The following is a 26,996-nucleotide window of genomic DNA, read 5'->3' as shown; positions in this document are numbered from 1 at the left end:
AGAGTAGTACTAGCCCCCAAATGGCTCCAGGGCTGTGTCACTCTTGCCTCATCCCTTTTCCAGCCGAGTTCTCCAAAAGCAAGTTCAGGTGAAGAGGCCCAGCCTCTCAGTGACTGTCCAGGGCTGCCCTCCTGAGTTCGGGTGCCCAGAGCTTGCATGAGTCTTGCTGATTGGCGTGTGGAGGGCCTCGGCTACAGTCAGGCTTTGGCTTTTCCTTTCATCTTGTTTTAACCCAAAATTGGAATGTTTCTTTGACTGAAAAAAGCATATCCATTTATATGCCAAACCCTGCACCCTTAGGGCTTCTGTCCTGAAATAAATACGTGACATAGTGGTTTCTCTTTGTGCTTGTAGTCTGACGCACTCTGTGCCTTGCGCTTTGCCTTCTCTCTGCTCGCATGCAGTTGTGTGGCACATGCTGAAATCCACGCCTAAAACCTGTCTGCATTGGTCTGTGTAGAAATCCCCCAGGGCGGAAGAGGAGGAGGAGGCGGAGACGGAAAAGCAGCCAGACCCACTGCACCAGATCGTTCTCCACTTCAGCCGCAATGCTCTCACGGAGAGGAGGTCAGCACCATCAAGGCACCCGCTCCTCCCACACCCTCCTCTCACGGATGGCAGTGCCTGCAGAGGGGCTGCCAGATTTGAGCCGCCCTCCTTGCTGCCCTCATGTTGGCCATCAGGAAACATCTAGGGAAACCCCATAAGCCACGGCCCTCTCATCATAATGCCAGACACTCACTGGTCTAAAAGATTAAGCAGCCTCACACTGTAACCTTCCTCCCTGAATTCCATGGCAGGCCAGTGCCCACTCAGGTTCCCAGAGTGGTTTCTCAGAATCAGGGTGGGTGTGGGGGGTCTAATTAATTCACTAGTACATATATCATTCAAGATTTATGTGGCTCTTAGTCTTTTCCACTGGGCCTTGAAGGTAGCCTGCTAAATACTTCCTTTATTCTTTCCAGCAAATTGGAAGACGACCCTTTGTACACCTCCTATTCCAGCATGATGGCCAAGGTACACCTGGTTCCTGCCCACTGCCTCAGTCATTCTCTCTCCTTAGACCTCTTCAGCACAGAATCTGTCATGCTGAGCAGCAGGCCTGGGACTCGGTCATGACGTGAGCTCCAGGCAGAGCACAGTCCATGTGCCATACGGGTGACACTAGTAAACCACTCCACTGTCCTCCTAAGAAACCTTGAGGCTTTGCAGAAACAGTGGGTACTAGTGGCTAGGATCACATGACAGATCTAAACCAGCTAAACAGGGCCTGGACATACAGACAGCCCTGGCATTTTCACTCAGTGTTCAGATGCATCCAACTGTTCAAACACATCTGTAGGCAAAGGAAGTTCAGTACGTTTGGAAACAGGCTCAGAAACAGAGGGAGATCCTAGTGTTCTAAAGGAGGCAGCAGGGCCAGAGATGTTGTTTCTGTGTCGCCTGGAGGAATGGTGACCTCTGGAATGCTGAGTGGCTAAGGGAACTGCTCCTTCTCAAATGGGAAACCTTCGTGTCAGGCAGAAAGGGGGACATGTAGGGGTACAGAGCACCTTTTCCTTGACCAGAGATACCACATGGCCACGATGGGAAGGGGCACTTAGGGATTTACATTCTAGGTGTCTCTGATCTTCCCAAGCCCCTGGTTCTTGTTCCGAAAGGGACAGCTCCCTGTGCTCCTATCTCTTGATTTACACTAGAACTTGACTGGGTGAGAGAATTCAGGTCTCTGTTTAAACCAGATGGGTCCTCATCAATTGTGTGGTCTTGGCGTTCCCATTCTCATTTCTGAACCTCTTTGTAACTGCAAAGGTGGCATTTAGAGTAGAAAGTTGCCCCACGGTGGTCAGAATGTCCCTGGTTTTACAACATGCGTGAGGTCCTGTGAATTGAGTCCTGTCCCCTGCCGCACAGCGGGACAGTCTTGATTTTCAGGTCCACCTGTAATGTGATTGTCTGTCTCCTTTCTCTGTTCCACCGAATCCAGAGTTGTCAGAATGGGGAGGATGAAGAAGAGGAGGAAGACAAGGAAAAAACATTTGAAGTAAGTTTTCACTAAGATTGAAGACAGGGCCACCCTCCAAAGCCAACCTTCAGAGGTGGGTGCTGACAGCCATGTGGCCCACCCATGTGGCCCACCCACCATGTGTATCTGGTAGCAAACACAAAAGTCTGCCTGGATAAAGCACTCTGTTAGCTGTGGCTCTGTTATCTGTCTGTCTGTCTGCCTTCCTGCCTGAGGAAAGGTAGCAGGCAGCCAGTCAGTCAGCAAACCACCTACTAGGTTAGTTCTTCTGGGAAAGTTTATACTTCTACCCAAGTATGGTAGTAATGGGCCAAAGAAGGACAAATTCAAACATCCAAAAATGAAAATTCAAAGCAACGAAGACACTGGGATGGTTTGGGCCCTACTGATTTGTAAATGTAGTACAATAATAGCGATTTTTATTTTTGAGGCAATGCAGAACCCTAAATCTCCCAAGATAACACTATATTAGTTGACTTGTACTCTTTTATAGACAAAGTACACAACAGTGACAATAAATGAATATAATTACAGTTCTGGAAAGCCTTGGCATTCTGGTATCCCATATCCAATAGAGTCTCTGTTGACTGTGGTCTGAACTTCCTAGGTAAGTGGGTGTTTTCTATAGTCTCACAGGTAAACTCCAGGTGACCACTCCGCAGGTCTCTTTGTATGGCAGGACATTGAAATCAAACACATTTTAATCTGAGGTCACTTCCTATAATCATAGTATAAAAGAGGAATGGACCATGTTGCCTTTCTTACCAAAAGTGGAAAATTAGTCATCAAAATATGAGTGAATTGCAGGTGGACAGTTCTGGAAAGCTGAGTAGCATCTGACAATAAACTTCAAAGCTCTTCTTTGTGTGTTGCCTTCCTTAGGCAGGTAAAGATTCTCTCTCTCAACTTACCTCCCCACAGGGAATTCCCTGGGGGTAAGCAAACCTTGTCCCTGTGTACCTTTTCCAGGAAAAAGAAATGGAAAAGCAGAAAACCCTCTATCAGCAAGCTCGGCTGCATGAGCGCGGAGCTGCCGAGATGGTCCTTCAGATGATAAGCGCCAGCAAAGGTGGTTCCCGGGGCTTCTGGATGGGCCCATGTCACTTCCACCAAGAATTCATACTGTGAAATGAAGTCATTATGAAAGAGTCCCGATAAAGCCCAGTTGGTGGGATTTAAGTGGGCTTTACCCTCTCTTTCCTTGGCGATTCAATCGAATCTTCACCACAACAGGTGAGCGGAGCCCCATGGTGGTTGAGACTCTGAAGCTGGGGATTGCCATTCTGAATGGAGGCAACGCCGGTGTGCAACAGGTAATGGGGACTCTCAGAGGGAATCAGGCTTCCTGGGATATTCCCATCGACAGCCTTCACACTTCAGGGAAGAGGCATTGACTCAGCTACCAGGGCCACCACCCAGAGTCATCTTTGCTGGTATTTGTCCTTAGTGACCAATTAGATCAGAGTAGCTGGGGACACCAATCAAAGCAGGCTGGGAGTTGACAGGCAAATGTGTACTTAATGGAGAGGGTTTACACAGGGTTCAAAGAGGAAAGTCATTTTGGTTTTTCACCATTAATTTTTTTTTTGCATAATTATGCTCTAGAAGACGTCTTCTAAACTTTAAATTTTTACTTCACCTTTTCATTGAAGTAAACAGCCACCCTATTGTGAGCAAGGAGCCTGCTCAGTTAATCCCACATACCTGTTGTTTACTCATTCATTCACTCAACAACTATTTAGTGATGGCTGGTGATGCCCTGAAGTCAGGCTCTGCTCTAGGGGTGCAGGGTGCAGCAGTGAGTGATGCACATAAAATCCCCTGCCAGCAGGCATTAAATGATAGCACATTAGCATAGAGTGCCTGGCACAGAGAATTCGTTCAACAATCTGAATTGGAATGGCTGCAGAAGCCAGGCATGCACCGGTGCCACCAGTGCTCTGGCTCAAAGCATCTGTATGCAGATGCCTGTGTGACATTTCAAGTATTTCTGGCATTCGTGAGGCTTAAATCCCAGGGCTTTTGAGAATCCAAACTCATAACTACCACTAGGAATATCATTTTTCCCAGCTTTTATTAATCCCAAACAAATGTCTTATTAATAACTACCATTTTCTGCCCCACAAGTGTGGCTCAGTGATTGAGCATCAACCCATGAACCAGGAGGTCACAGTTCAATTCCCAGTCAGGGCACATGTGCCCAGTTTACAAGCTCGATCCCCAGTATGGGGCGTGCAGGAGGCAGCTGACAGATGATTCTTTCTCATCCATGATGTTTCTCTCTCCCTCTCCCTTCCTCTCTGAAATCAATAAAAATATATTTTTTTTAAAAAGAGAACTACCATTTCCTAAGATACCCCTCTCCATCACCACCTCATCAGTTGATTTTCTTGAAGGGCCTTTTTAAAAAACAAACAAATATTATTATGCCAGACAAAGTTCCTGCCCTCCCAGTAACAGAGAAGAGAGGAAACAACGTCTGATTGTGAAAGAAATGCTGAGCTCTCATAGAGGCTCATTACTGCTAAGCTCCTTGCTTCAGTGTGTCAAACTCATTGTGGGATCTGTTCAGATTATACCTCACAACCACAAACATTACTAAATCATGGTCTTGGTGCTTATTCCCAAATAGGAGAGACTTCAAGCTGTAAGTCTATGAATGTGAAAGATCTACTATGCTGCCCTAGCAGAAATTCCAGTGGATTTTATAGAAATGTCCTCCCTAATGATTCAGGTTCTGTTAAGTAGGGAGTGTGGGGGGCAGACACATGGCAGGTTTAAGTCCACAGGGTAACAACCCACCACTGTGGATCTGACTCAGTGTGCCTACTTGACTAGGACTTTGCCATTTCTCCATTACAATTAGAGGGTCAGTACTTGTGGTATAGTTTCCATTGTTTTTTTCTTTTAAAATGTGTCTCCCTTGCAGAAAATGTTAGATTACCTAAAGGAGAAAAAGGATGCTGGATTCTTTCAAAGCCTTTCTGGTCTTATGCAGTCTTGCAGGTAAATATGGGAAAACCACCCACATCAGTTTTTAAACTCTTCACTATTCAAGGGAAGGGGAAATGATATGGGGAGGGCCATGAAGTAAGCTGGCTTATCATGAAATTATTGAGAAAGGAGTCACCTACTGGAGAAAGTGAAGAGGATGGATGGGTATTGTTCCTCCAGCCTTCAGGATGATATTCAAATAGTATTCAGAGGGGAAAATGTAATGTCCATTGGACACACACACACACACACACACACACACACACACACGTTTTTGGTTTATTAATCACCCTCACCTCCTTTTTTGTTATGTTGTTATCCTCAGAACTGAGTGTGAGTTTCTCTCCTATCTAATAAAAGAGTAATATGCAAATTGACCATCACTCCAATGCACAAGATGGCTGCCCCCATGTGGACACAAGATGGCTGGCAGGGGAGGGCAGTTGGGAGGGACCAGGCCTGCAAGGGAGGGCAGTTGGGGGCAATCAGGCCTGGAGAGGAGGGCAGTTAGGGGTTATCAGGCCTGCAGGGAAGGGCAGTTGCGGGGGGACTAGGCCTGCAGGGGAAGGGCAGTTGCGGGGGGACTAGGCCTGCAGGGGAGAGCAGTTGGGGGAGACTAGGCCTGCAGGGGAAGGCAGTTGGGGGGACCAGGCCTGCAGGGGAGGGCAGTTGGGGGGAAGCAGGCCAGCAGGGGAGGGCAGTTGGAGGGAACCAGGCCTGCAGGGGAGGGCAGTTGGGGGGGACCAGGCCTGCAGGGGAGGGCAGTTAGGGGTGACCAGGCCTGCAGGGGAGGGCAGTTGGGGGTGACCAGGCTTGCAGGGGAGGATAGTTAGAGGTGACCAGGCCTGCAGGGGAGGGCAGTTGGGGGTTACCAGGCCTGCAGGGGAGTGCAGTTAGGGGTAACCAGGTCTGCAGGGGAGGGCAGTTAGGGGTGACCAGGCCTGCAGGGGAGGGCAGTTGGGGGTGACCAGGCTTGCAGGGGAGGATAGTTAGAGGTGACCAGGCCTGCAGGGGAGGGCAGTTGGGGGTGACCAGGCCTGCAGGGGAGTGCAGTTAGGGGTAACCAGGTCTGCAGGGGAGGGCAGTTAGGGGTGACCAGGCCAGCAGGGGAGGGTAGTTAGGGGCAATCGGGCCGGCAGGGGAGCAGTTAGGCATCAATCAGGCTGGCAGGGGAGTGGTTAGGGGGTGATCATACTGTCAGGCAGAAGCGGTTAGGGGCAATCAGGCAGGCAGGCAGGCAGGCAGGCAAGCGGTTGGGAGCCAGTAGTCCTGGATTGTGAGAGGGATGTCCGACTGCCCATTTAGGGATGGGATCGGGCCTAAACGGGCAGTCGGACATCCCTTGAGGGGTCCCAAATTGGAGAGAGTGCAGGCTGGGCTGAGGGACACACACCTCCCCCCGCCCATTCATGAATTTCATGCACCGGGCCTCTAGTATGCTCATAAAAATCAAACCAGAAAAGAATGGAAAAGAAGATGAATGCCTCATTATGACTCAAGGCTATGTTTTCATTAAGCACTTTGTTAATCTTTAGTCTTAACTGGCCTTGGAGCCTGAATAGATATTCGGTGGGTACATATTTTGACAGAGGTACATGCTAACATGAGAACATTTTGTCATAATCTAAAAAACAAAGCATTAAACTTTCCATGCATATTACAAAGTGTGTAAGCCTCCCCTCATGGTGAAACCTACTGACAAATGAACAGTTCTTAACCTAAAGTCAGGTTACCATACCTGCTCATTTCAGAAATGAGCCAGAAATCTAAGAAAAGTGTCAGCTTATTCTCTAATTTTTACATATATTTCTGAACAGTCTGCAACTCATTCTGAAAATAATTCAAAGTTATAATTATCTGGCTCATTTGCCTCCAGTTAATATCCTTTAAAATGGAACATTACATTTTCCATTTGAAAATTTGGAGGATGAACATTCTTTCTTATGGTGGACTTCATAGTTTTACTAACCTTACTTGATTGGGTAAGTATTGTACTCTGGGGCTGGAGGGAGTATATTTGAGCTGCAATACAGTCCCTGTTCTTACCTCCCCCACCCACACTGAGAGCCAATTTCTTTATTACCTCTCTTAGAAAAAGAAAATGTAATATTGCCAGACCAGACTCACCGAAGGTAAAATTGTGCATGTGCACTCGGGTGGCAAAAATCAAGGCAGTTCAGTTCCATATTGCTCATGAAAGTCTCAATTAAAATCCTAAGAGTTCCCTTGGTGGTCAGCAATACTTAATATTGTTAAACTCATTTATAAGGCTGACTTGGAGGGACAGGTGACATACCCTTATAGGCCAAATGAGTTCTAACAGAAGTTTGAAGGTATGTTAGTCGTCTTAGGCCAATTATAAACATAATACATATTTGTAAAACATTTAAGCATTAGAGAAATTTAAACATTTGAAATGGGTGTTTCGTGATGGAGTAAGGGTCAGAAATGTCTGTTGCTTAGATTGCCTCCTGAATCGGAACTGCTGCTTCAAAGCAGTCATGGCCAAGTGTCCTGTTCTGTGTTATCCTCTTGGACAGCAAAACCAAATGAAAGGGGTCATTTGTGTTATTGAACTGGCCCTTTTGACAGTAGGATCTGGGAAGAACCAACAAGATGGCAACAGGAATTTTCACTGTTTTCTCTTTCAAATTCATCTAAATTGCAGCATGTTTGTGACTCCCTAAAAGGGAAAAAGAGGTTCTGGATTTCCCAATAATGTCTTTCCAAGCTGATGGCCATTTCTGTTGCCCAATGGTAAAAGGCAGGGTAGGTTTTGCAGAATCTTAATCGGTTCAGCCATAAGCTTCCCTAAGAGCTATAGTCTTGTGAGACCTTACGTTCCATGAAACCTTTCAGATTGGGGAAGGAGCTAGAGTTTGTTAGAGAAATAGAATGAGCCCCAATTGGAAATAATATGATCACACAGTGTGCTCATTATTAAGCTTGGTGGTTGTACTAGAGGTTCCTGACTGAGTAGAATTTGATGGTGGCCGTGACTAGGAAGGTTGGGGAAAGTAGGGACAAAAATGAAGGCCAACTTGCTAAAAGTTCAGGAACTCCTAGGGACACCATTACCTCCAGAAAGCTTAATCTCACCTACTATATGGCTCCTGAATGATACAGAATCCTAAAAGGGTCTGACCTTTGAAATCTAGAAATTTGTTGCACCCTCCATCAGTATTCATCCTAAGCACTAAAAGCTCCAGTTCCTTGTGATTCTCAAAGAAAATAGGGAGTTGAACATTAATTAATGCAGTTTACTGTAAATTTCCCTTGAAAGATCTTAGGAACAAATCGTTCCTTCTTTATTTGAAAAGCCTTTTTAAATCTTCATAAGAAAGGACTCCAACTGGACAAAACGACAGCCACCACAAGGTTTTCTGCCCCTCTTCACGATGTGACAAGGTCTGTGAGCACTAGGCTTCCTTGGGAAACACTGGCGGCACAAAACCTGACTCTCAAATACACTGTGATGTGTTAGTGCATTTGTGAAAACCCAAGGACAGGATCTTAGTCAATAGGTGCATTGACGTTAGAAATCTATTTTCCCGGTGTGCGCAGCCCTGAAACTTGCTTTCCTTTGTCTATTACAAGTGTCCTTGATTTGAATGCATTTGAGAGGCAGAATAAAGCTGAAGGCCTGGGGATGGTTACTGAGGAAGGAACACGTAAGTAACTAATGAATATGAAGGCTACTCTCTTCCTGAAAAAAAATCTTAACTATTTCCTGTTAGAGCCCCTGCTCCTTGATCTTTGAGGACTTGCTCCATTTCGGCAAAATATTTCCATCAGTAACTTTGATAAAACCATCATCCAGGCTGGATATGTTCGTAGAGCCAGTGCTAGCTAAAGACAGTTTATCATGGTGTTTATGGTTTTCTTACTTTGTATTCTTCTCTTTTTTTCTTGTCACCAGTCATTGTTCGTGAGCGTGGTAAGTGTGAGTTTCTGGCTTGAGTTCCTACCATGGGTGCATCCTAAGGATCGATTTAATTGCCTCAGTTCCAACACATTTTAGGCTTGGTGGTTGCATGACTTGTTTAACTCAACAGTTTGATGCTTAATTAAAGAAGGGTTTTCCATGTAGCAAGCAAGGGTTATGGTCTGTGAACCATTCCTGCCACTAGCCCGGTTATTTTCCTTAAAATGCATCCTGGGGCTAAATATTTTAGCTTTGCCGATCATTGTGTTGTGCAGCCTCAGTTCCGGGTTAATCGGGTTGGTCAGCATTCATCCAAAGTTCACTTTCCAAAGCATTCTGACACAGATCATGAAGCATTTTTGCAGTCATTTGTATTAGAAGGTGTTCTGTGTTGAGAAGCAAGCAAATGCTCACCATTGTCCTCTGTTTTCAAGGTGAAAAAGTACTCCAGAATGACGAGTTCACACGAGATCTCTTTAGATTCCTACAGTTACTTTGTGAAGGACATAACAATGGTAAGTGGAACAGAGAGATTTGTCAAGGGAAAACAGCATTCAGGTGCAAAATTCTGATTCCATTCAGGAAGCCACATTCAATACCAGCAGTAGCTAACTTAAGGACAACAGTTAATTCACTCCTAAATAAGAAACCCTATGTAAAATGACCTTGAACTCATGACTAAAGTTATTTAGTACTACCCAGTCTAAGCTGCTTCTAGGATCTTCAGATGTGAAACTAACAGCCCTTTCTGTCAAGGCCCTCAAGGCTCAATAGGTCCGGTTTCTGGTGTAACTGGGATGGGAGGGCTCATGTCAGGACTCTGTCCTGCAAGATCCACCAAGACCTAAACAGGATGCCCTTGTAAGGTTTTTCATATAGTGTGCTTCTGCTGAGTTTAGCAAAGAAAGCACAACCAGCTCCCTAGGCAAGACAGAGACACGTTCTGACCCAACCCTGCTGTTGTTAGACTTTCAGAATTTCCTGCGGACTCAGATGGGTAACACCACCACCGTAAACATCATCATCAGCACTGTGGACTACCTTCTGCGTCTTCAGGTGAGTGGGCCTTGGATGGTGTCATGTCTCAGATGTACTTCCAAAAGCTAAAGACAGCTAATTACATGAGGTCAGGGAGGCCCAGAAGATAGTAAAAACCCAGTAAGAGGAAGTAAAATACAGTAAGTCCTCAACATCATCAATAGGTTCTTCAGCTTTAAGTGAAACAATATATAATGGAACCAGTTTTGCCATAGGCTAACTGATTTAAACAAAAGTTAAGTTCCCACAGCATCTCATCAATAGTGTAACCTAACAGCATTCAACAAGACAATTATTCGAGAACCTGCTGTGCCTAAAACGTGTATTTGAATGTTTGAAGACTGACCTGGGGAAAGTGGTTTAAAACCATATCATCTATTATGAAATGCTGGTTTATTTTAGTTTTGCCAGTGAAAACCTAGCCACGATGTCCTGGAGCTATCAAACCTGTGACTGAGAAAAGATTCTTCACTAGGAAAAGGTTACAGAAAGTGGTCCGAATAAAATGAGTCTACAAGTTCTTAGTGTTGAGAAGTCACTTGGTTTAATTGTTTGAAGGAAAATCCAAATAATATCAAGAAAAATCTACACAAACATAAAAAGGATTCTCTTTTCTCTCTGCTGATTCTTCATGCACTTCTGCCATTTAACAGAGCGATCTATGTAACCTCCCTGTGTTCCAGTTTTCTTGTCTGTAAAATGGGTCTCAAAGGGTGATGGTAAAGATTGAGAGATTTAATATATATAATAAGCTCAGAACAATGCCTGGCACTTATAGTGTTAGTTATTGTGTTGTTGTTATCATGATGATTTGGATGATAATCATTATCTTTATCTTTAGGGTACATTTTTCCTCTGGGTAAATTGTCCTATATCATGGTCACCCAGGTCCAGCTGTCCTCTCTCCTATCTGTTCTTTCCTACAGAGGGACATCTGTCCTTCAGAGATGCCAGGATCAGCTATCTCTGTGCTTCTTCCCAGAGTACCAGGCTCCTGTCTTAATGAAGAGATCTTAGAGATGTGGATTATCTTGTATTCTTCCTGTATGTTGAGTTTAGCTACACTAACTGAAGACAGAGAAATACTAAACTACTTGTCTGTTCTTAGGAATCAATCAGTGATTTCTACTGGTATTATTCAGGGAAGGACATCATTGATGAATCTGGACAGCACAATTTTTCCAAAGCTCTAGTGGTCACAAAGCAGATTTTCAATTCTCTTACAGAATACATCCAGGTATGTGCACGGAATGCATGTTCAAACACAAGGAGAACATTTTCAACATCCCCATGCTCTACATTCCCTACAGAACATGTGGGTGCACGGATGGACTGTGTATCTAGCCCTATTGCTGACAACACTTCTTTTCTGTAAATAGGAACCAATAGTACCTACACTCTGTGAGAAGCTATGGTTTATGGGTCCCCACTGTGACTCATTCATAGCATTGTCACACTTGCATTTATCTAGTTATATTTTGCTTTCCCTCCTTAACTGAAAACTTTTTGCAGACAAAAAAGTTCTCATTCAATTTAAAATTCCTCATTTCTAGCACAATGTCTACATCATAGGTGTTCCATAAGTGTGGGCAGTGGAGTAAAGAAGTGATTGCTAGAATGAAGGAATAAAGGCATAAATGATGTCACCTTGAGTCTTGAGATTAAAAACAGAATTAATGACATCCTATGAATTTGTCAGAAATGAACTCTATGGATAAGGTAACTTCAGAAGTACATAAGCTATGTGAATGCCAGTTAAGTCCACAAGTGAACTTCAGGTTGAATGTCTAGAACTTGTAGCATTCTTTTTCTGTTCACAGTATTCTCTGTTCATTGCCTACAGCAGTCTAGCTACCATGAAAAGAGGACACCCTGGGGCATAATTTGCTATAAAATCAGTAGCCATGTCACAGTCCTCAGTGATGTTGCATATGTTTCTTAAAGATCCGTAGGAGGAATCAACTGGCACAGTCAGATCATATTTGCTTATTAAGATAAACATAAAACTAAGACTATTAAATTTAAAGGAAGATTTTAAGGGAGAGATTGATCATTGTCACCTGGAGAGATAAACCTAGGAACAGGTGACTCATCTGAAGTGTCACAGAATGTGAGATGCCTGCGAAGACCATTGAACAGATTTGACAAGCATCAGATTTGCTCTCTGCAGAACCCATTCCAATTTTCAGAATGCCCCATGCAGCACTTAACCCTAACGTAAAGCAGACACTTTGTGTGTGTTTTTGTACAAAGGGTTTTGTTCCAAAAAGAATCTAGAGGTTTCTAGGGATCAGATACCAAATGTACATGAACAGTGATTTTTAAATAAGGCTACATGATTTAAGGAAGCAGGCAATATTTGTCCTGCTCACCTCTTCCCTGGGAATTCTGTCAAGACTCTTCCAGAACATGAGATAGTATCAGTGTTCTTTTCGGAAATTTCTTACTGAAGGGTCATTTGGGAATTGATTAAAAGGTAGGAAAAATAAACTATAAGGAAGAGTTTACAATAAGAAATAGCAGATCAATAATGATCTTCAAAAATTGGAAAGGATATTAACATGAAAAATGCAAAATGGTCGTTGTCTTCCCTCTGTGTTTGGCTTTCAGAAAAGATAAGAGATGGTATTATACCTAAAGTTCAGGTTAATGGTAAGAAAATCCTAAAAGTAATTGACCAGGAATATTATTCAGTGTTTTGGGTTTGTTTGTTTTTTTTTTTATTTGAACAGGTAACCATGTGGTCATAGCATTCTCCAAGCAGCTTTGCCAGATAACAGTAGATGTGCTAGGGCTTGATTTTCACATTGGGCTCCACGGAACCCTTGAGTTCCTCAGACCCCTTGTATGCCAAGGTGTGGATGAAAGTGGGCAGGAGTGCCCTTCAGTCTTGTTCAACCAGAGTACTGAGCTTTTTTAAATGATGTTCTTCAGTGTAAGATTTTCTTTGAAGAAAATATTCTAAGGCTAAAAGAAAATCGCTGGACTATGAAATTCCTATTGGCTTTTGTTAGACATAGGATGCTATGATGGGGGTGCTAATATCTTGGGGAAATATTGAGCACAAAATATGTGACTTTGGGGAGGAGCTATCTGTTCATATAAGCTAGTGTCATGGGCCCTTGCTAAGCCCTTCAGAGCAGCTCGTGATGTTGCAGTGAAATCGGATTCCTCCTCTCCACAGGGCCCTTGCATTGGGAACCAGCAGAGCCTGGCTCACAGCAGGCTGTGGGATGCGGTGGTCGGCTTCCTCCATGTGTTTGCTAACATGCAGATGAAACTCTCTCAGGTACTGTGGCCGGTCCCCAGTGAGTTGTTGGTGTGAAATGCTAAATTAATCCTCACCCCCTTGGTATTCCCATTGTAGATGTGGCTGCTTGATCAAATGGCTGAAAAAGTCAAGCAGATTAGCTCTCATTTTTAAAACCCTGGGTCTAAATGGGAGACGGGAGTGAATGTCCCAGACAGGCTTTTGCATGGATGCAGCTTCCTTCCTTATGTCCCACCAACCTATCCTTTTCATAATTGCCTCAACATTTGCTTTTTATGGTGCTAGTCCTTTTGCTTCCTTGTCACTGCTTTGTCAATTTATAACAATTGATGGCCTTGTCTGGTCTGTCCACTATCTGCATGTCTCTTTAATTCACCTACGCCTTCTCTCTCACCTTTGCTTCCCCCTCCCTCCCCACCTCCGCCTTTCCTTTCCACTCCCCATCTCTCTGGCAAGATGATTCAGACTCGCTCAGAGCATTTATTATGAACAAATAAATGTAGTGTATATAGTAGATGATCATCTCTCTCCATGGCAACACAGGAGGGAGAACTTCAGGATGTTTCAGGTTGATTAGAATAACATTTGTAGCATCAATTTAAATAATGTGTACCTACAATGTTCAAGGCTGTCACATCTGCCTCCTCCCTTCTGGAATGTGCTATCTAACCCTTTCATTTTTTTTTCCCCTTTTGACTCTGGCCTTATGGGAAGAGAGAGTTCTTGGGAGGGCTGCTTATCTGGCAGTAACATGTCAGCTGATTGACTCCTATGTCAACCCAACTGGGGCAGCATGGTGAGGGGCTTCAGAGACAGGAGCCTGGCCCTGCCACCTCCTCACTGGTAAATTTCAGAAAGTCAGGTCCCTTTTCTGGTTTTTTGCTTCATCAACTCTAAAATATTGGGAATTAGAATAGCTAACCTCTGAGGTGTCTTCCAGCTCAAATATTCTACATGTCTATTTCGCATAAAGCCGTGACATACACCAGAGCTGGGGCATGTCCCTCTGAAATTTAAAGAGCTAGACAAGTAACTGTCTTTACAAAGAGTCTGTAAAAGGAGTGTGGCCCAGATGCATTTTTTAATCTCACCCTCTGATTGCCCACCTCAGATCCTCCAAGGATTGTTTTCCTTCTGTGATGTAGGGTGCAAAGCACAGTGCTAACTCGCCAACGCCCTGTCTGCAATGCTGAAATTAAAACCAAACAGACTAGTATCAAAACCATCCGGAGGAATAGCCTCAATTATATAACATTTTAAGGGACCAGTGGCACCCAGATCACCACCAACTAGAATCAGGAGAACCTAAATTAATCCATTAAAAAAAGGAGAACCCACTTAGTGATTTTAATCTCAATGCCTTAATTGTATTGCAATAGTATTCCCAAAAAGCTCACTAGCATTTCTCCAGTATCAAGAACAACAACATAAACTATAGAGATACCTAACAGCTCTTTGGTGGATTGGGTTGTTCAGTAGTTTTGGACAATGAGTGGTATATCTGCCACATTGTGCTAATAAAAGGAAAGCTGTAAAGGAATGCTATTGGCCATGCCCGGCTCCAGGCAGCTTCCCGACGCTACAAACAGTGGATGGTAAGACGTCCGCGTTCACAATGAGAAGGGAACTCATTCCAGAGATTGACGCAACCCTCACCTAGCATTTCCAGAGCAGGCTCTTCTTGCTCGCTGCCCTGTACTTTGCTGAGGGATCAGATAGCTCAGGGGTATCTCCTGTTTCTGTTCTAGGATTCCAGTCAGATCGAGCTGCTGAAGGAACTCTTGGATCTCCTTCAGGACATGGTGGTGATGCTTCTGTCCCTCCTGGAAGGTTGGGCTGTTTGGTATAACTAGGCATTCACACAACTGTAATTGGTCCAAGTGCTAACCATACTAATCACGCAGATTATCCTCCTGGCAGGTCATTCATGCCATATAATATTGGTTAGAAAGCCAAATTTTCATCAAAAAAACATGAATGAGAGGAACATGGTCTGATGGACAAAGCCTGAAACCAACTTATTTTATGACAATAGGAAAGCCAGAATGAACTGGGGAAAACCTCTAAGCTTTGCTCTTCCCTATTCTCTCCCTTTCCCCATTGCTTTTCAATACATCTGGCTGCCAGTGTGTATGCCAGCCATCTAGTTGGTCACTCTCCTAGGTCTAAGGGGATGAGAGGGGCACCACTTATTCCTATGTGTCCCCAATAATCTAATAACAAAACCAATTCCTAGGCCCCAAGCCAGATAAAAGGCACTGGGATAGCCATCTCCTTCTCCCTCTGTTTCTACCCCCCTTGGCTCCTAGTGATGTAGTCTTTATGGCTTGCTGATCCCTCCTGCCCATTTCCAAATTATCACAGTCAGAAAAGAACTGACTGATTTGGTACATAAGTCTTCTAGAAATAGCTACCTGACCAGTTATAGAATGGCTTGGATTTATTGATATATTTGTATGTCTTTTTGAACCTGCCTCACAGGGAATGTGGTAAATGGAACTATTGGCAAGCAGATGGTTGACACACTGGTAGAGTCATCTACCAATGTAGAAATGATCTTGAAATTCTTTGACATGTTCTTGAAACTTAAAGACTTAACCAGCTCAGACACCTTCAAAGAATATGACCCAGATGGTAAAGGGATTATCTCCAAAAAAGAATTTCAGAAGGCCATGGAAGGGCAAAAACAGTACACACAGTCAGAGATTGACTTTCTCCTTTCTTGTGCAGAAGCTGATGAGAATGACATGTTTAATTACATTGATTTTGTCGACCGGTTCCATGAGCCGGCCAAGGACATAGGGTTTAATGTGGCAGTGTTATTGACAAATCTCTCAGAGCATATGCCAAATGATTCTCGCCTTAAATGTCTGTTGGACCCAGCAGAAAGTGTGCTAAACTACTTCGAACCATACCTAGGACGCATTGAGATAATGGGTGGTGCCAAGAAAATTGAGCGTGTTTATTTTGAGATCAGTGAATCCAGTCGAACTCAATGGGAAAAGCCCCAAGTGAAGGAATCTAAGCGACAGTTCATCTTCGATGTTGTCAATGAAGGCGGGGAGCAGGAAAAGATGGAACTGTTTGTGAACTTCTGTGAGGATACCATCTTTGAAATGCAGTTAGCATCTCAGATCTCTGAATCTGACTCAACTGACAGACCGGAAGAGGAGGAGGAGGAAGATGAAGACTCTTCTTACACATTAGAGATTGAGGGGGAAGAAGAGGACGACAGATCCTTTGAGTCTGCCTCTGCATTTGCCATGGCCTGTGCCTCAGTGAAGAGAAATGTGGCCAACTTTCTAAAGAGGGTAACCCTGAAGAACCTCAGGAAGCAATACAGGAAGGTGAAAAAGATGACTGTGAAGGAGCTGGTAAAGGTGTTCTTCTCGTTCTTCTGGATGTTGTTTGTGGGGCTGTTCCAATTGTTCTTCACCATCTTGGGGGGAATCTTTCAGATCCTGTGGAACACAGTATTCGGAGGGGGCCTGGTAGAAGGGGCAAAGAACATCAGGGTGACCAAGATCCTGGGGGACATGCCTGATCCAACCCAATTTGGTATCCATGATGATGTTTTGGAGGCTGAGAGGGCAGAAGGAACCGAGCCGGGTATCACCACTGAACTAGTGCACTTTTTAAAGGGTGATAAAGGAGATGCGGATATTATGTCAGATCTTTTTGGATTCCACTCCAAGAAAGAAGGTGGCTCAAAGCATGGGCCAGAAGTGGGTTTGGGTGACCTCTCTGAGATTATTGGCAAAGATGAACCCCCTACACTAGAGAGTACTGTGCGGAAGAAAAGGAAAGTACAGGTAAGCATAATTTGTTTCCATCATCCTCCTTTATGCCCAGAAAAACACTTGCTACTATATTTTGCAGCTAGTACTGACACCAACTCCCTGAGAGCCAACAATGTATTAGACACCAGCTCTCCTATGATTACCCTGACTTCATCATTCTAGCTCTACCATGTCTGCGGAGTGCAAGGCGTAAATGGATGTCTCAGTGTCTAATTGCTGGGTGGTCTTCAGTTTACATTGTAGAGTTCAAACATGGTGATCTGTGATGCTCACCTTACTTCCACACTTTTATTAGAAGGTTAGTTCTCATGGTAGACAGGTTCATTCAGTAAACTGAAAGCATAGAAAACCAAGTATAACATAAGAGGAGGTTTTTCTGGTGAGACAATAATTCTGCAATGTCCCAAAAGGTTCAGATGGTGTCATATAATTTAGCACAGTGTCCCAGTGAGTCTTATCTGCTGGGACATTTCATTATTGTGATGCAGCCACTATTAAATTTGGACTTTGAGTCGACTAGATTAAGAGAATAAGATAATAGTAATTCAGAGCCCCTTGGTCATGGATGTTAGCCCTTGGTCAACCCTTGGTCATGGGTGTTTCCCTCTGTTACAGCATCCAACTCACAGCATCATTCTAGCACTAAAGGGGGTATGGAGAGAAGTGTAAAGAGATCAGAGCCCAACGACAACTTTTATTCATTCATTACATTAATATTTATTAACTAGCTAATATGTGCTTGTCACTGTTTTTGGCTCTGAGGATACAGTGGTAAGTGAAAAATGCATTGTCCCTATAATTCAGTGAAAAAGAGAGATATTGGATAAATCTGTATAGGCATAAAGAATGTTAGGAAGGATGAATGCCAGGTGCTAAGGATATGTACAGGAGAAAACTCTCGCCTGGCTTTGCGAATCAGGGAAGGAAGAAAGCATCAGAATCATAAGTATTTTTACAATATTAATTTCTTTACTCCATTTGGCTCCCTGATGTAGCCCCAGGGCATAAACATAATTGGATTCATTCAAGGCCTGCTACATGACAAGCTGTGTTCTGAGGCTATGAAAACTCAGTTAACAGGAAAGACATTTTTGCTTTAATAGAGCTTAACTTCTAATGGAAGAAGACAACAAATAAGATAATTACCATTTGTGACACATGCTAAAATAAATGAGCAAGGACATGTGTTACAGAGTGAATGTGGGCCCTACTTTAAATAGGACGGTCAAGGAGGCTTCTGACAAGGTGTCCTATGAACCATGTCCTAAAGGATATCAGGCACATGCACAGCAGTCACACTCCAGGCAGAGGAGATGCTTGGTGCAAAGGTCCTGGTGCAGGGAAGGATTTGGAATGTCCCAGGAAAGAAAATGAGGTCTTGGTGTTTGGGTGTAGGAAGTAAGGAATCAAGAGGTGCAAGATGGAATGAAAGGCCATCATCCTGTAGCCATGTAGGCCTCAGTAAGGAGCTTGAATTTTCTTCAAAGTGCAGTGGTCATCAGACAGAGGGTGTAGGGGAGCGGGTGCTAAGAGGATTAAAGATGAGGCAGGTATCCTGTCTGATGGAAGCAGGCTCTTATTTGGACCATCTCTCCCTGACCCCATGGGGTAGTGGGACCACTGCCTCGGGGCTCTGACAGTATCCAAGCACAAGTTTTCTCTTTGAGTTGACTAATAATAAGAGGGCAGTGGAGTTTTCAGGTTTGAAATCTTTGTCTTGGCATCTCTCCAGAGCACCTGGATATGTAGCAGGACACTCACCTTCCATGACCCTGAGAGAAGCAGAAGCAGGAGAAGAGAAAGCCATTGGGACTTCTGACCAAGGAGATGAAAGTGGCCAGCGATATGGCTCTTCACCATGAACGCACTGATTCGGAGAGAACTTGACTGACTGTTGTTTTTATCTAGGCAGCAGAGATGAAAGCAGCACATGACTCAGAAGGAAAAGTGGAACCCGAGAAGGCAGAGTAAGTTCTTGGTAGCTTCGAGGACTCAAACTCACGTTAGACAGTTCTTGATAGCATTTACTATTCTATTGCTGTGGTAAATAACTATAGTAATGCTATTCTATATAATAAAAGCCTAATATGCAAATTGTCCCCTCGGGTGGTTGTTTGGGAAACCAGGAGTTCGACTGCTTGCTATGATGTGCTCTGACCACCAGGACGTGGCACGGAACGTGGCGGTGTCAGCAATGCACTGCGACCTCTCACCAGCTACCTGGGGGCAGGGGTGACAGGGACGGAGAGAATGTGGGGTGTCCACCGAGCTCACTCTTACTCTCCCTGCTACCCTCCCCTGGGATGCCAGGGCTCGCACACCAGGGAAGCCCCCCCATCACTCAGGTGCCAGGAACCCACCCCACACCTGTGCGGCACCTTCCAGGTGAGCCAGGGTGCAGCCACTGGGACCACAGGGGCGGTCAGGCTCCCTGTGGGTTCACACAGGAACTGGTCCACGAGGCCAGACGGGAGAGAGTGCCCTGCCTGCCCGGCTTCCATGAGTGCCGCTGGGTGACCCAGAGGACCATGCTGCACCCCAGCCTGCGGCATCTGTCTGCACTCACCACATCTCCCTGTGGGAACTTGGGCGCCATGACTCAGGTGGAGGAGGGTATGCGGGGGCTAGGGGCCCAGGTGCTGCCCAGGACCCAGAGGTCAGCTGGGACCTGTCCTTCCACACCAGACGCTTGTGCTTCAATCGCCAGCCAGGCCTAGGGACTGTACAAATTTCATGCACTGGACCTCTAGTAGTAATATAAGAAGCTAGAGGCCTGGTGCACAAATTCGTGCACGCGTGGAATCCCTTGGCCTGGCTAGCCATCGAGGCCTATCAGGGGGGCCGGTTGGCTGGAGGGGAGGGGCCGCAGGAGGTTGGTAAGCCAAGGGGGAGGCGCACGCGGGAGGTTGGCTGGCCGGCCCGGGGGGAGGGGCCAGAGGTGCTGTGGGAGGTTGGCTGTGGGGGTGGCCATGAGAGGTTGGCCGGCCGGGGGGAGGGGCTGCAAGAGATTGGCTGTGGGAGTGCACTAATCACCAGGGGGCAGCTCCTGTGTTGAGCGTCTGCCCCCTGATGGTCAGTGCGTGTCATAGGTCATTTGGTTGTTCCAGTCATTCGATTGTAGAGGTCTCTTAGGCTTTTATATATACATATAGATAGGTATTTTTCAAGCTCTGGGTATATTTCCTTTTACCCCAGCTATACAATAAACACATTTTATTAATCTTGTTAATTTTATAATCTCACTAGTAGGTCAGAATTCCACCATTTGGCCAAATTATCAAACACTGACATTTCATAACTTTATATAATGTTGATGATGATAGTATCTAATATATTCAATACCTATTGCATGCCAGGCCCTATGCTAAGGTATTTACACAATATCTCATTTAATCCCTACCACAAATTTGGAGAATAGGTACTATTGCTAATTCAAATGAAGTCTTAAAAAATAAATAATAAAGGACTTCTCTGAAGAAGAAAAGTTAAGCCAAATTTCGGAAAAAGACTACAAACTTATTGATAACTATTGTACACCTATGACCATGGCTCATCAAAGTGGACACCACTCATTAAGTGCACAGTTGATGTCGAGGCACCATGGGTGATAAAGAGCTGGGGTTTCCACCTCCCAAGAAGGAATTACCAGACTTGAATTCAGTCTCCCTGTCTGGCCAGGCCTCCCCCTGGCCTCCGTGCTAAGTGGGTTTCTTGCTCCTGCAGCATGGAAGATGGGGAGAAGGAGGAGACAGCCGGAGAAGAACAAGCCAAGGTCCTGTGGGCAGAGGCAACAAAAAAGAAGAAGCGGAGGCGTGGCCAGAAAGTTGAGAAGCCTGAAGCCTTCATGGCTAATTTCTTTAAAGGGCTGGAAATCTATCAGACCAAGTTACTGGTAAGCGCTCCAGCCCAGGCTCCACCTCTGGTGCAGGAGTTGGCCCGAGGAAAACCTCAGAGAAATGGGTTTTGTTTCAAAATTTGGTTAGTTATGCTCCCTCACTTTCTCATTCCTCTTCGTTTCCTCTTCTCATTTATCTGCCTGCTCCTCTTGTGTTGGAGGAAAAGCAAAAGAGGTTAACCTGGCAAAAGCCAAGTGCTCCAGCTCCCCTGCCCAACTGTGGGTACCCTCTCTGCCCTGTGCTGTCTCGGACAGCATGGTAATTCCTCTTCCTAGCTGTGTCATGTGGGGACTTAGCTGCTCCTCGGCCAAAGTTCACGAGTAGTTGGATCATTAGGGATGCAGAAAGATTCTACCTATGTCAGGTGGGTTCTCACAACAGACCCCAAAAGCTGTTCTTCCACATGCAATCAGCCCTCAGCCTAGCTTCTGCAGTTCTCTGATGATTTGCCTCCTGAGGTACAGCTGCTGATGCCAGGACAACCCCTTCCCCGGCACCTGCGGTGAAAGCCCTCCACAGAGAGATTGAGTGCTTTCCCCATGCAGCTGCCATCCTAGTCCTCAAATGCTGATCTTCCCAGGAAGGTGGCAGTGAGGATGGGAATGGTGCCCCTGAGAAGGGAGAGGCAGGGGCTCTGGGACTGTGACTTACAAAGGGACAGGCACCCGAGGTCAGTCTGGTTGCATGCAGGGTAGGAACTGCAGAGAGGTTTTTTGTGAACTTAGATCACCCATAATGTCCCAAAAGACTAATTTCTGTGTGAAGTGCTCAGTATACGCACACACACGCGCGCGCACACACATACATGCACATGCACCACACACACATGCATGCCTTCATAGCAGCATTTGAGTCTGCTGGTGGCATGTCTGGCATTTGACTCCCTGAAGGACAAGCTGGGCCAGGGTTCCTTTGAGCATCATTCTAAGCAATTTTTTAAAAATCATCATTTTTGGTTCCTCTCTCAAATAAAGTCCCAAGAAGGCCAGAATTGTCCTAGAATACTGGTTACCAAAGAACAGAACTAGTCCCGTGTAAACTTCTAACGAGAAGCGACCTTCTGTGGGAGAGAAGGAAGTCCCCTTTTCCTTGCAAAGGTCCTCGCCTCTGCCTGTCCTTTCCTTTTCAGCATTACCTGGCCAGGAATTTCTACAACCTGAGGTTCCTCGCTCTGTTTGTAGCCTTCGCTATCAACTTCATCCTGCTCTTTTACAAGGTGATACTTCATTCAAAGGTCATTTACTAAATGTACTTCATTAAATGTACTTCCTTTTTTTTAAAATAATAGAAATTAGAGCTAAGATTCTAATATCTAAAGACATTTCTAAGACACTGGCTTCTAAAAAGGGTGTCATCTTCAGCAAGGGGAAGAATGGAGAGACTGCCTGCAAGGACGCTATTCTAGTAGTTCACGGTTCTATTCATTACCTAATAAATTCTTCAAATATTTTTTGGGAATCTGCTATGTCCTTGAGCCTTTATTAGGAACTGGAAGTCATTTCAAAATGCAGTTATTTCCTTGAGAAATAAGGTAACAGAGAGAGGCATTATAATTGGTCCCCATGTTAGAACCCTTATGAAGGGAGAATTAACAGTTGTTTACTGAATGAGGAAAAGGAGGGACTACTAATCAAGAGAAATGAAGATGTAGAGCATTGATAAGTGGGTCTTGTACACTGCAGGCACATCAGAAATGTTCATGGAATGAATTCATGAATGATAGGCCTTTACTAATTTTTAGTAAAACTTCCCTAATTTTTAAATATTTTTCTTTTTCTCAGAAGATACATATTGTCTCTTTAAAGTGTTGTTTGCGATTATTAGAGCTACTGGGGATGCCTAGGAATAAGTTGCCCCAAAATCTCACACTCAGCAAATAATGCTGAGTCACCGCTATTTGCACAGCGACATAAAGTCCGTGAGGAGACCCAACGACGGATGCTCTTCCTGGTGTTTGTAAGAGTGTGTGTCTTGGCCAGGTCACTGAAGAGCCTTTAGAAGAGGAAACAGAGGATGTGGTGAACCTGTGGCATTCCTTCGGTGACGAGGAGGAGGAGGAAGCGATGGTGTTCTTTGTGCTTCAGGAGAGCACTGGGTACATGGCCCCAACGTTGCGGGCGCTGGCCGTTATCCACACCATCATCTCTTTAGTCTGCGTGGTGGGCTATTACTGCCTCAAGGTGAGTTGCTGTCCACTCTGAATCTATTCTGACTCCTTGGGGCGGAAGCATCATTTCTGAACCCAGCCCTTTGTTCTCTAAGACTTTGCTAATAGACTGAGGTTTGTGGAGCAGCATCCTGAGTATCACCTGGGAGCTGGTTAGACCCATACAATTGTGGGCCCCGCCCCAGGCCTTTTAAATTGGAATCTGTACTGTAACATGATCCCCAGAAGATCTGCATCCGCATTCTTTGAGAAGCCTTGCTCTCTGAGTCCCATTTCAGGCACCACTTGTAGAATTTCATAAAATGAATTTCATAAAATTTAGACGGAAGCATCAGTCTAAATCACACATGAACCTTGCCATGTGAGATTCTTCTGATCTTTGCATTTATATTGGAGATTTTACAAAAATGCTTTTCACCTTACAAAAATTATTAGGTTTTAACTCTTCGAGACATCAGAAGAAAACTTAATGAGTTACAGTTTCAAAATTTGTTTATTGCTGATAGCAAATCACCCCTACACTTGGTGGCTGAAAATTATGTTTGGTCTCTCTGATTCTGTGAACTGGCTGGGCCAGTTGAGCAGCTCTTCTGCTCCATGTGAAGGCGGCTACATCAGCAGGCATGTGGGCGTTCAGCTGGGCCAGACTGTCCATCGTGGCACTGGCTCACGCTTGCACAGTGGAGAGGTAGCGGCTGGCAGGCTGGCATAGCTGGGCCTCTCCATGCAGACTCAGGGCACTGCCCTGTCCATGTGCCTCTCCACATTCTCTCCCTAGCCAGGTAGCTGGACTTCTTGCATTTGGTGCCTTGGACTTTCCAAAAAGAGCACAGAAGTGAAAGCTGCTAGCCCTTCTTAAGGCCCAGGCCCAGGCCCAGAACTGCCAGTGTCATTTCTATTGCATTCTTCCGGGTAAAGCAAGTCACAGGGCCGGCCCAGCTTCACTGTGGCTCAGGGGTGAGGAGGGCTGCACAGGGCATTAATACTAGGAGACCAGGTTCGCTGGGGCCACGGTTATATCTTCAGACACTAACACAGTTACATGAGTCTTCAGTCATTCTGTGTTTGGTGTTCTAAGTCCAGTTCTTTTTCTACTGTGCCACATATTTTTCTCTTTACATTTTTTTTTTACTTCTGTTTAGTAGGACATCTCCTTGGCTCTTTACCAAGCCATCTCCTCCCAGGGAAAAACCCAGGAAATATATTTCTATATGTGTGGCCCTCACTTCCCAGTGAACTATGATATTATGTAGGAAGTTCAGTTACCCTGCTGAAGAGAGCGTGTGCCCTAAACCGGCGGTCGCCAACTGGTGGTCTGCAGACCACTGGTGGTCTGTGAGGTCCGAAAGGTTGGCAACCGCTGCCCTAAACCACACAGAGGACCCCACTGTAACAATAAAAGCACAGATTTGGTAGCCGGGCTACCTGAGTTGGATTCACAGCTCAGCCATTTAACCTGCCATCTCTCTGTTCCCTCCTCTGTAAAAATGAGTATCATAATACCACTGATCCCTGAACATTGCTGGAGGATTAAATGAATTGCTATGCGTAAAAGCACTCAGAATGTCAGAGAGTAACTAAGAGAGCCAGCTGCTGCTCCTTAGGTCACCATCACAGAGCTCACCTGTTGTGTGGGGTGCAGATACACTGCTGGCCTAGAGAAACACTCTCTAGGGAATAAAATGTGCAAATCCTACTTACAAAGCCATACAAACTCCTAGAAGACTGAAGGGGAATGCTTTGAATCCCAGCGATCAGAACGGCTCTAAAACTTGGTATTACTATTGTTATTCAGAGTCATTTCAAAATACAGCAGAAATTAGTCAGCGTGGCTTTATCTTTGTTTCCCCTCCCACATCATCCATTAGCTGACAGCAGTCATTGATTCCTCCCAGTGTGCGACGCCTATTATTAGCCTTTGCCATCTTGCTAGCATTAGTCTTTTCTTTCCTCGGTGTTGTTTCATTGTTTTAAAGAAGAAAGAACAAGAGGTAACTCTTTACAAACCATGATCTAAATTTTGTCTTTTTGTCTTGGAAATAAAGGGGCAGAGTGAGGCATTTGGATGTCATTAGCTTTAAGGAAGAGTTATTGGAAGAAACTGTTTGGAGACCAAGGTCTCAAGGATGTTGCTAAGTAACCAGTGGCTTCCCATCCAAGGAGAAAGCCTGGTTCTGTCTGAGCTAAGCTTTTCTGGCTAGAGGTGCTCTGGCTCTTCTGATTTCCCCTGGGATTTCAGCAGCAGCCTCTGACCTCACTGACTCTGTCCCATATTTGGGGTGTGTGTGTGTGTGTGTGTGTGTGTGTGTGTGTGTGTTGGTGATGGTTGGGAGATGAGTTATTTCCCCACCCTTCTGTGTGGTAGATCTCTATAGCCACCACACCACTTGGCATCTAAAATCAGACTTAGAACAAGACAACAGGGAGCGATCGTTGAGAGCAAATAAGAGCCCTCCTACCTGGCAGGCACGCTCCTGGGAAAGCCTCTGAGGAAGAAAACCTCAATCCAGAAAGACTTAAGTATGGGGCCCAGTGAGCCCTCTCATTCTGTCCATCACACCATGTCGCATTCACCAAATTTCAAAGCCATGAGATGAATATGACCCTAGCCACTGGGGGTGGGGATGGGGGGTGGAATATTTCATGGTATTCCCATGGCTAACGAATCAACTCTAGAAGAGTCTATCATCCCTTCTTAGTTCAACTCCAGCCTAGGAGTCTGAGGAGACCTAACTCACTCTTCCCCAGGGACCCATCTGCCTTCTCACGAGGATGGCTCAGGAGTCCAGTTTGCATTAATGTCAGTTGTTTAACCCAAACCTTAAAGGGTGGCCCAAGTAAGATCAGCTTTTGGAAAGGAAGCTGCACTAGCCCAAGGAGTGATAAGAGGTTTGACTCTGGACATATAATTAGGCACCCTAAGAATCCCACTAAAAAGAGATTGTTGCCCTGAAGGTGGAAGGACAGTTTATTGAAATACTTAGGAGAGAGTGCTTTAATTAGGAAGCCTTCACTGAGGAACTGTGTCCTCCCCTCTTAGGTCCCTTTGGTGGTATTCAAAAGAGAAAAGGAAATTGCCAGGAAGCTGGAATTTGATGGCCTTTATATCACTGAACAGCCATCTGAAGATGACATCAAGGGGCAATGGGACCGCTTGGTAATCAACACACCGTAAGTTATCCCCTCTCCTCCCTCCCCCGCAGCCCCCCCCCCCCCCCCACACACACACACACTCTAAGCCTGAGTTCCCTCTTCAGTAATAGAGGGATGAGAATACCACCTTCTACAGTCCAGGGATATTAATGCTTGGCCCAGTGCCTGGCACATGGTGGCATCAAGCTATTAGTCATTCCCTTTCCCTAACTATTCAAAAAATGGCCATCATTAGTGAAGGTAATGCTCTAATGTTAGTGTATTCATTGTGAAAGTGAGAGCTGCAAGATAAACTAATGTCCTGAAAGCAAAGTAAAGAAATAGAGCTGGATAGGTGAACAAAGGCAACTATGTTGAAATGCTTAGCTGTAACAATTAAAACAGGCACATCTAGAAACAACAGCTCTGACCCCTATAAGGAGGAAATTGCTTCTTCCCCAAAGATGGTCAGCAGACTGAGAGAGGCAGCTCTACAAAGGTACAACTGAGCTTTGTAGATAGTCTCTAGAAAGGGAAGGCTCTTATTGAAGGGGGAAAGTGAGTGTGCAAACCAAAAGTCTGTGCCTGCCAATCTCTTCAAATAAGGAAGAGGGTCAAGCTCCCTTTCGGATCCTTGGACATTACGGCAAGAAATATTGAGCACTATGAAATAATTTAATTCTTTGGTAAGCTTTCTGCAATTATCAGTAATGTTTGTGGCACAAAATGATATGGCCCCAAAATATC

At 45.0% G+C, this 26,996-nt stretch overlaps 1 protein-coding gene across 3 annotated transcripts in view; it reads left to right on the top strand.

The window, feature by feature from the left end:
* RYR3 (ryanodine receptor 3) overlaps positions 1–26,996 on the top strand; it is a gene marked incomplete at its 5' end in the record, with an annotated part of 535,717 nt that overhangs the window by 492,524 nt on the left and 16,197 nt on the right. For all 3 annotated transcript variants that reach the window (XM_079768748.1, XM_079768746.1, XM_079768747.1), the window contains 19 exons: positions 461–567; positions 966–1,017; positions 1,988–2,044; positions 2,996–3,095; positions 3,260–3,339; positions 4,956–5,032; positions 8,618–8,691; positions 8,940–8,957; positions 9,380–9,460; positions 9,913–10,001; positions 11,092–11,220; positions 13,168–13,272; positions 15,003–15,084; positions 15,736–17,066; positions 18,963–19,021; positions 20,778–20,946; positions 22,080–22,166; positions 22,930–23,130; positions 26,158–26,288. In XM_079768748.1, the coding sequence (XP_079624874.1) occupies positions 461–567; positions 966–1,017; positions 1,988–2,044; positions 2,996–3,095; positions 3,260–3,339; positions 4,956–5,032; positions 8,618–8,691; positions 8,940–8,957; positions 9,380–9,460; positions 9,913–10,001; positions 11,092–11,220; positions 13,168–13,272; positions 15,003–15,084; positions 15,736–17,066; positions 18,963–19,021; positions 20,778–20,946; positions 22,080–22,166; positions 22,930–23,130; positions 26,158–26,288 (3,029 nt within the window). The remainder of the gene's footprint in view (positions 1–460; positions 568–965; positions 1,018–1,987; positions 2,045–2,995; positions 3,096–3,259; positions 3,340–4,955; positions 5,033–8,617; positions 8,692–8,939; positions 8,958–9,379; positions 9,461–9,912; positions 10,002–11,091; positions 11,221–13,167; positions 13,273–15,002; positions 15,085–15,735; positions 17,067–18,962; positions 19,022–20,777; positions 20,947–22,079; positions 22,167–22,929; positions 23,131–26,157; positions 26,289–26,996) is intronic.

Source organism: Cnephaeus nilssonii, assembly GCF_951640355.1.
Source record: "Cnephaeus nilssonii genome assembly, chromosome: 4".
Classification (NCBI taxonomy): domain Eukaryota; kingdom Metazoa; phylum Chordata; class Mammalia; order Chiroptera; family Vespertilionidae; genus Cnephaeus; species Cnephaeus nilssonii.
This window is presented reverse-complemented; position numbering and strand designations above follow the sequence as displayed.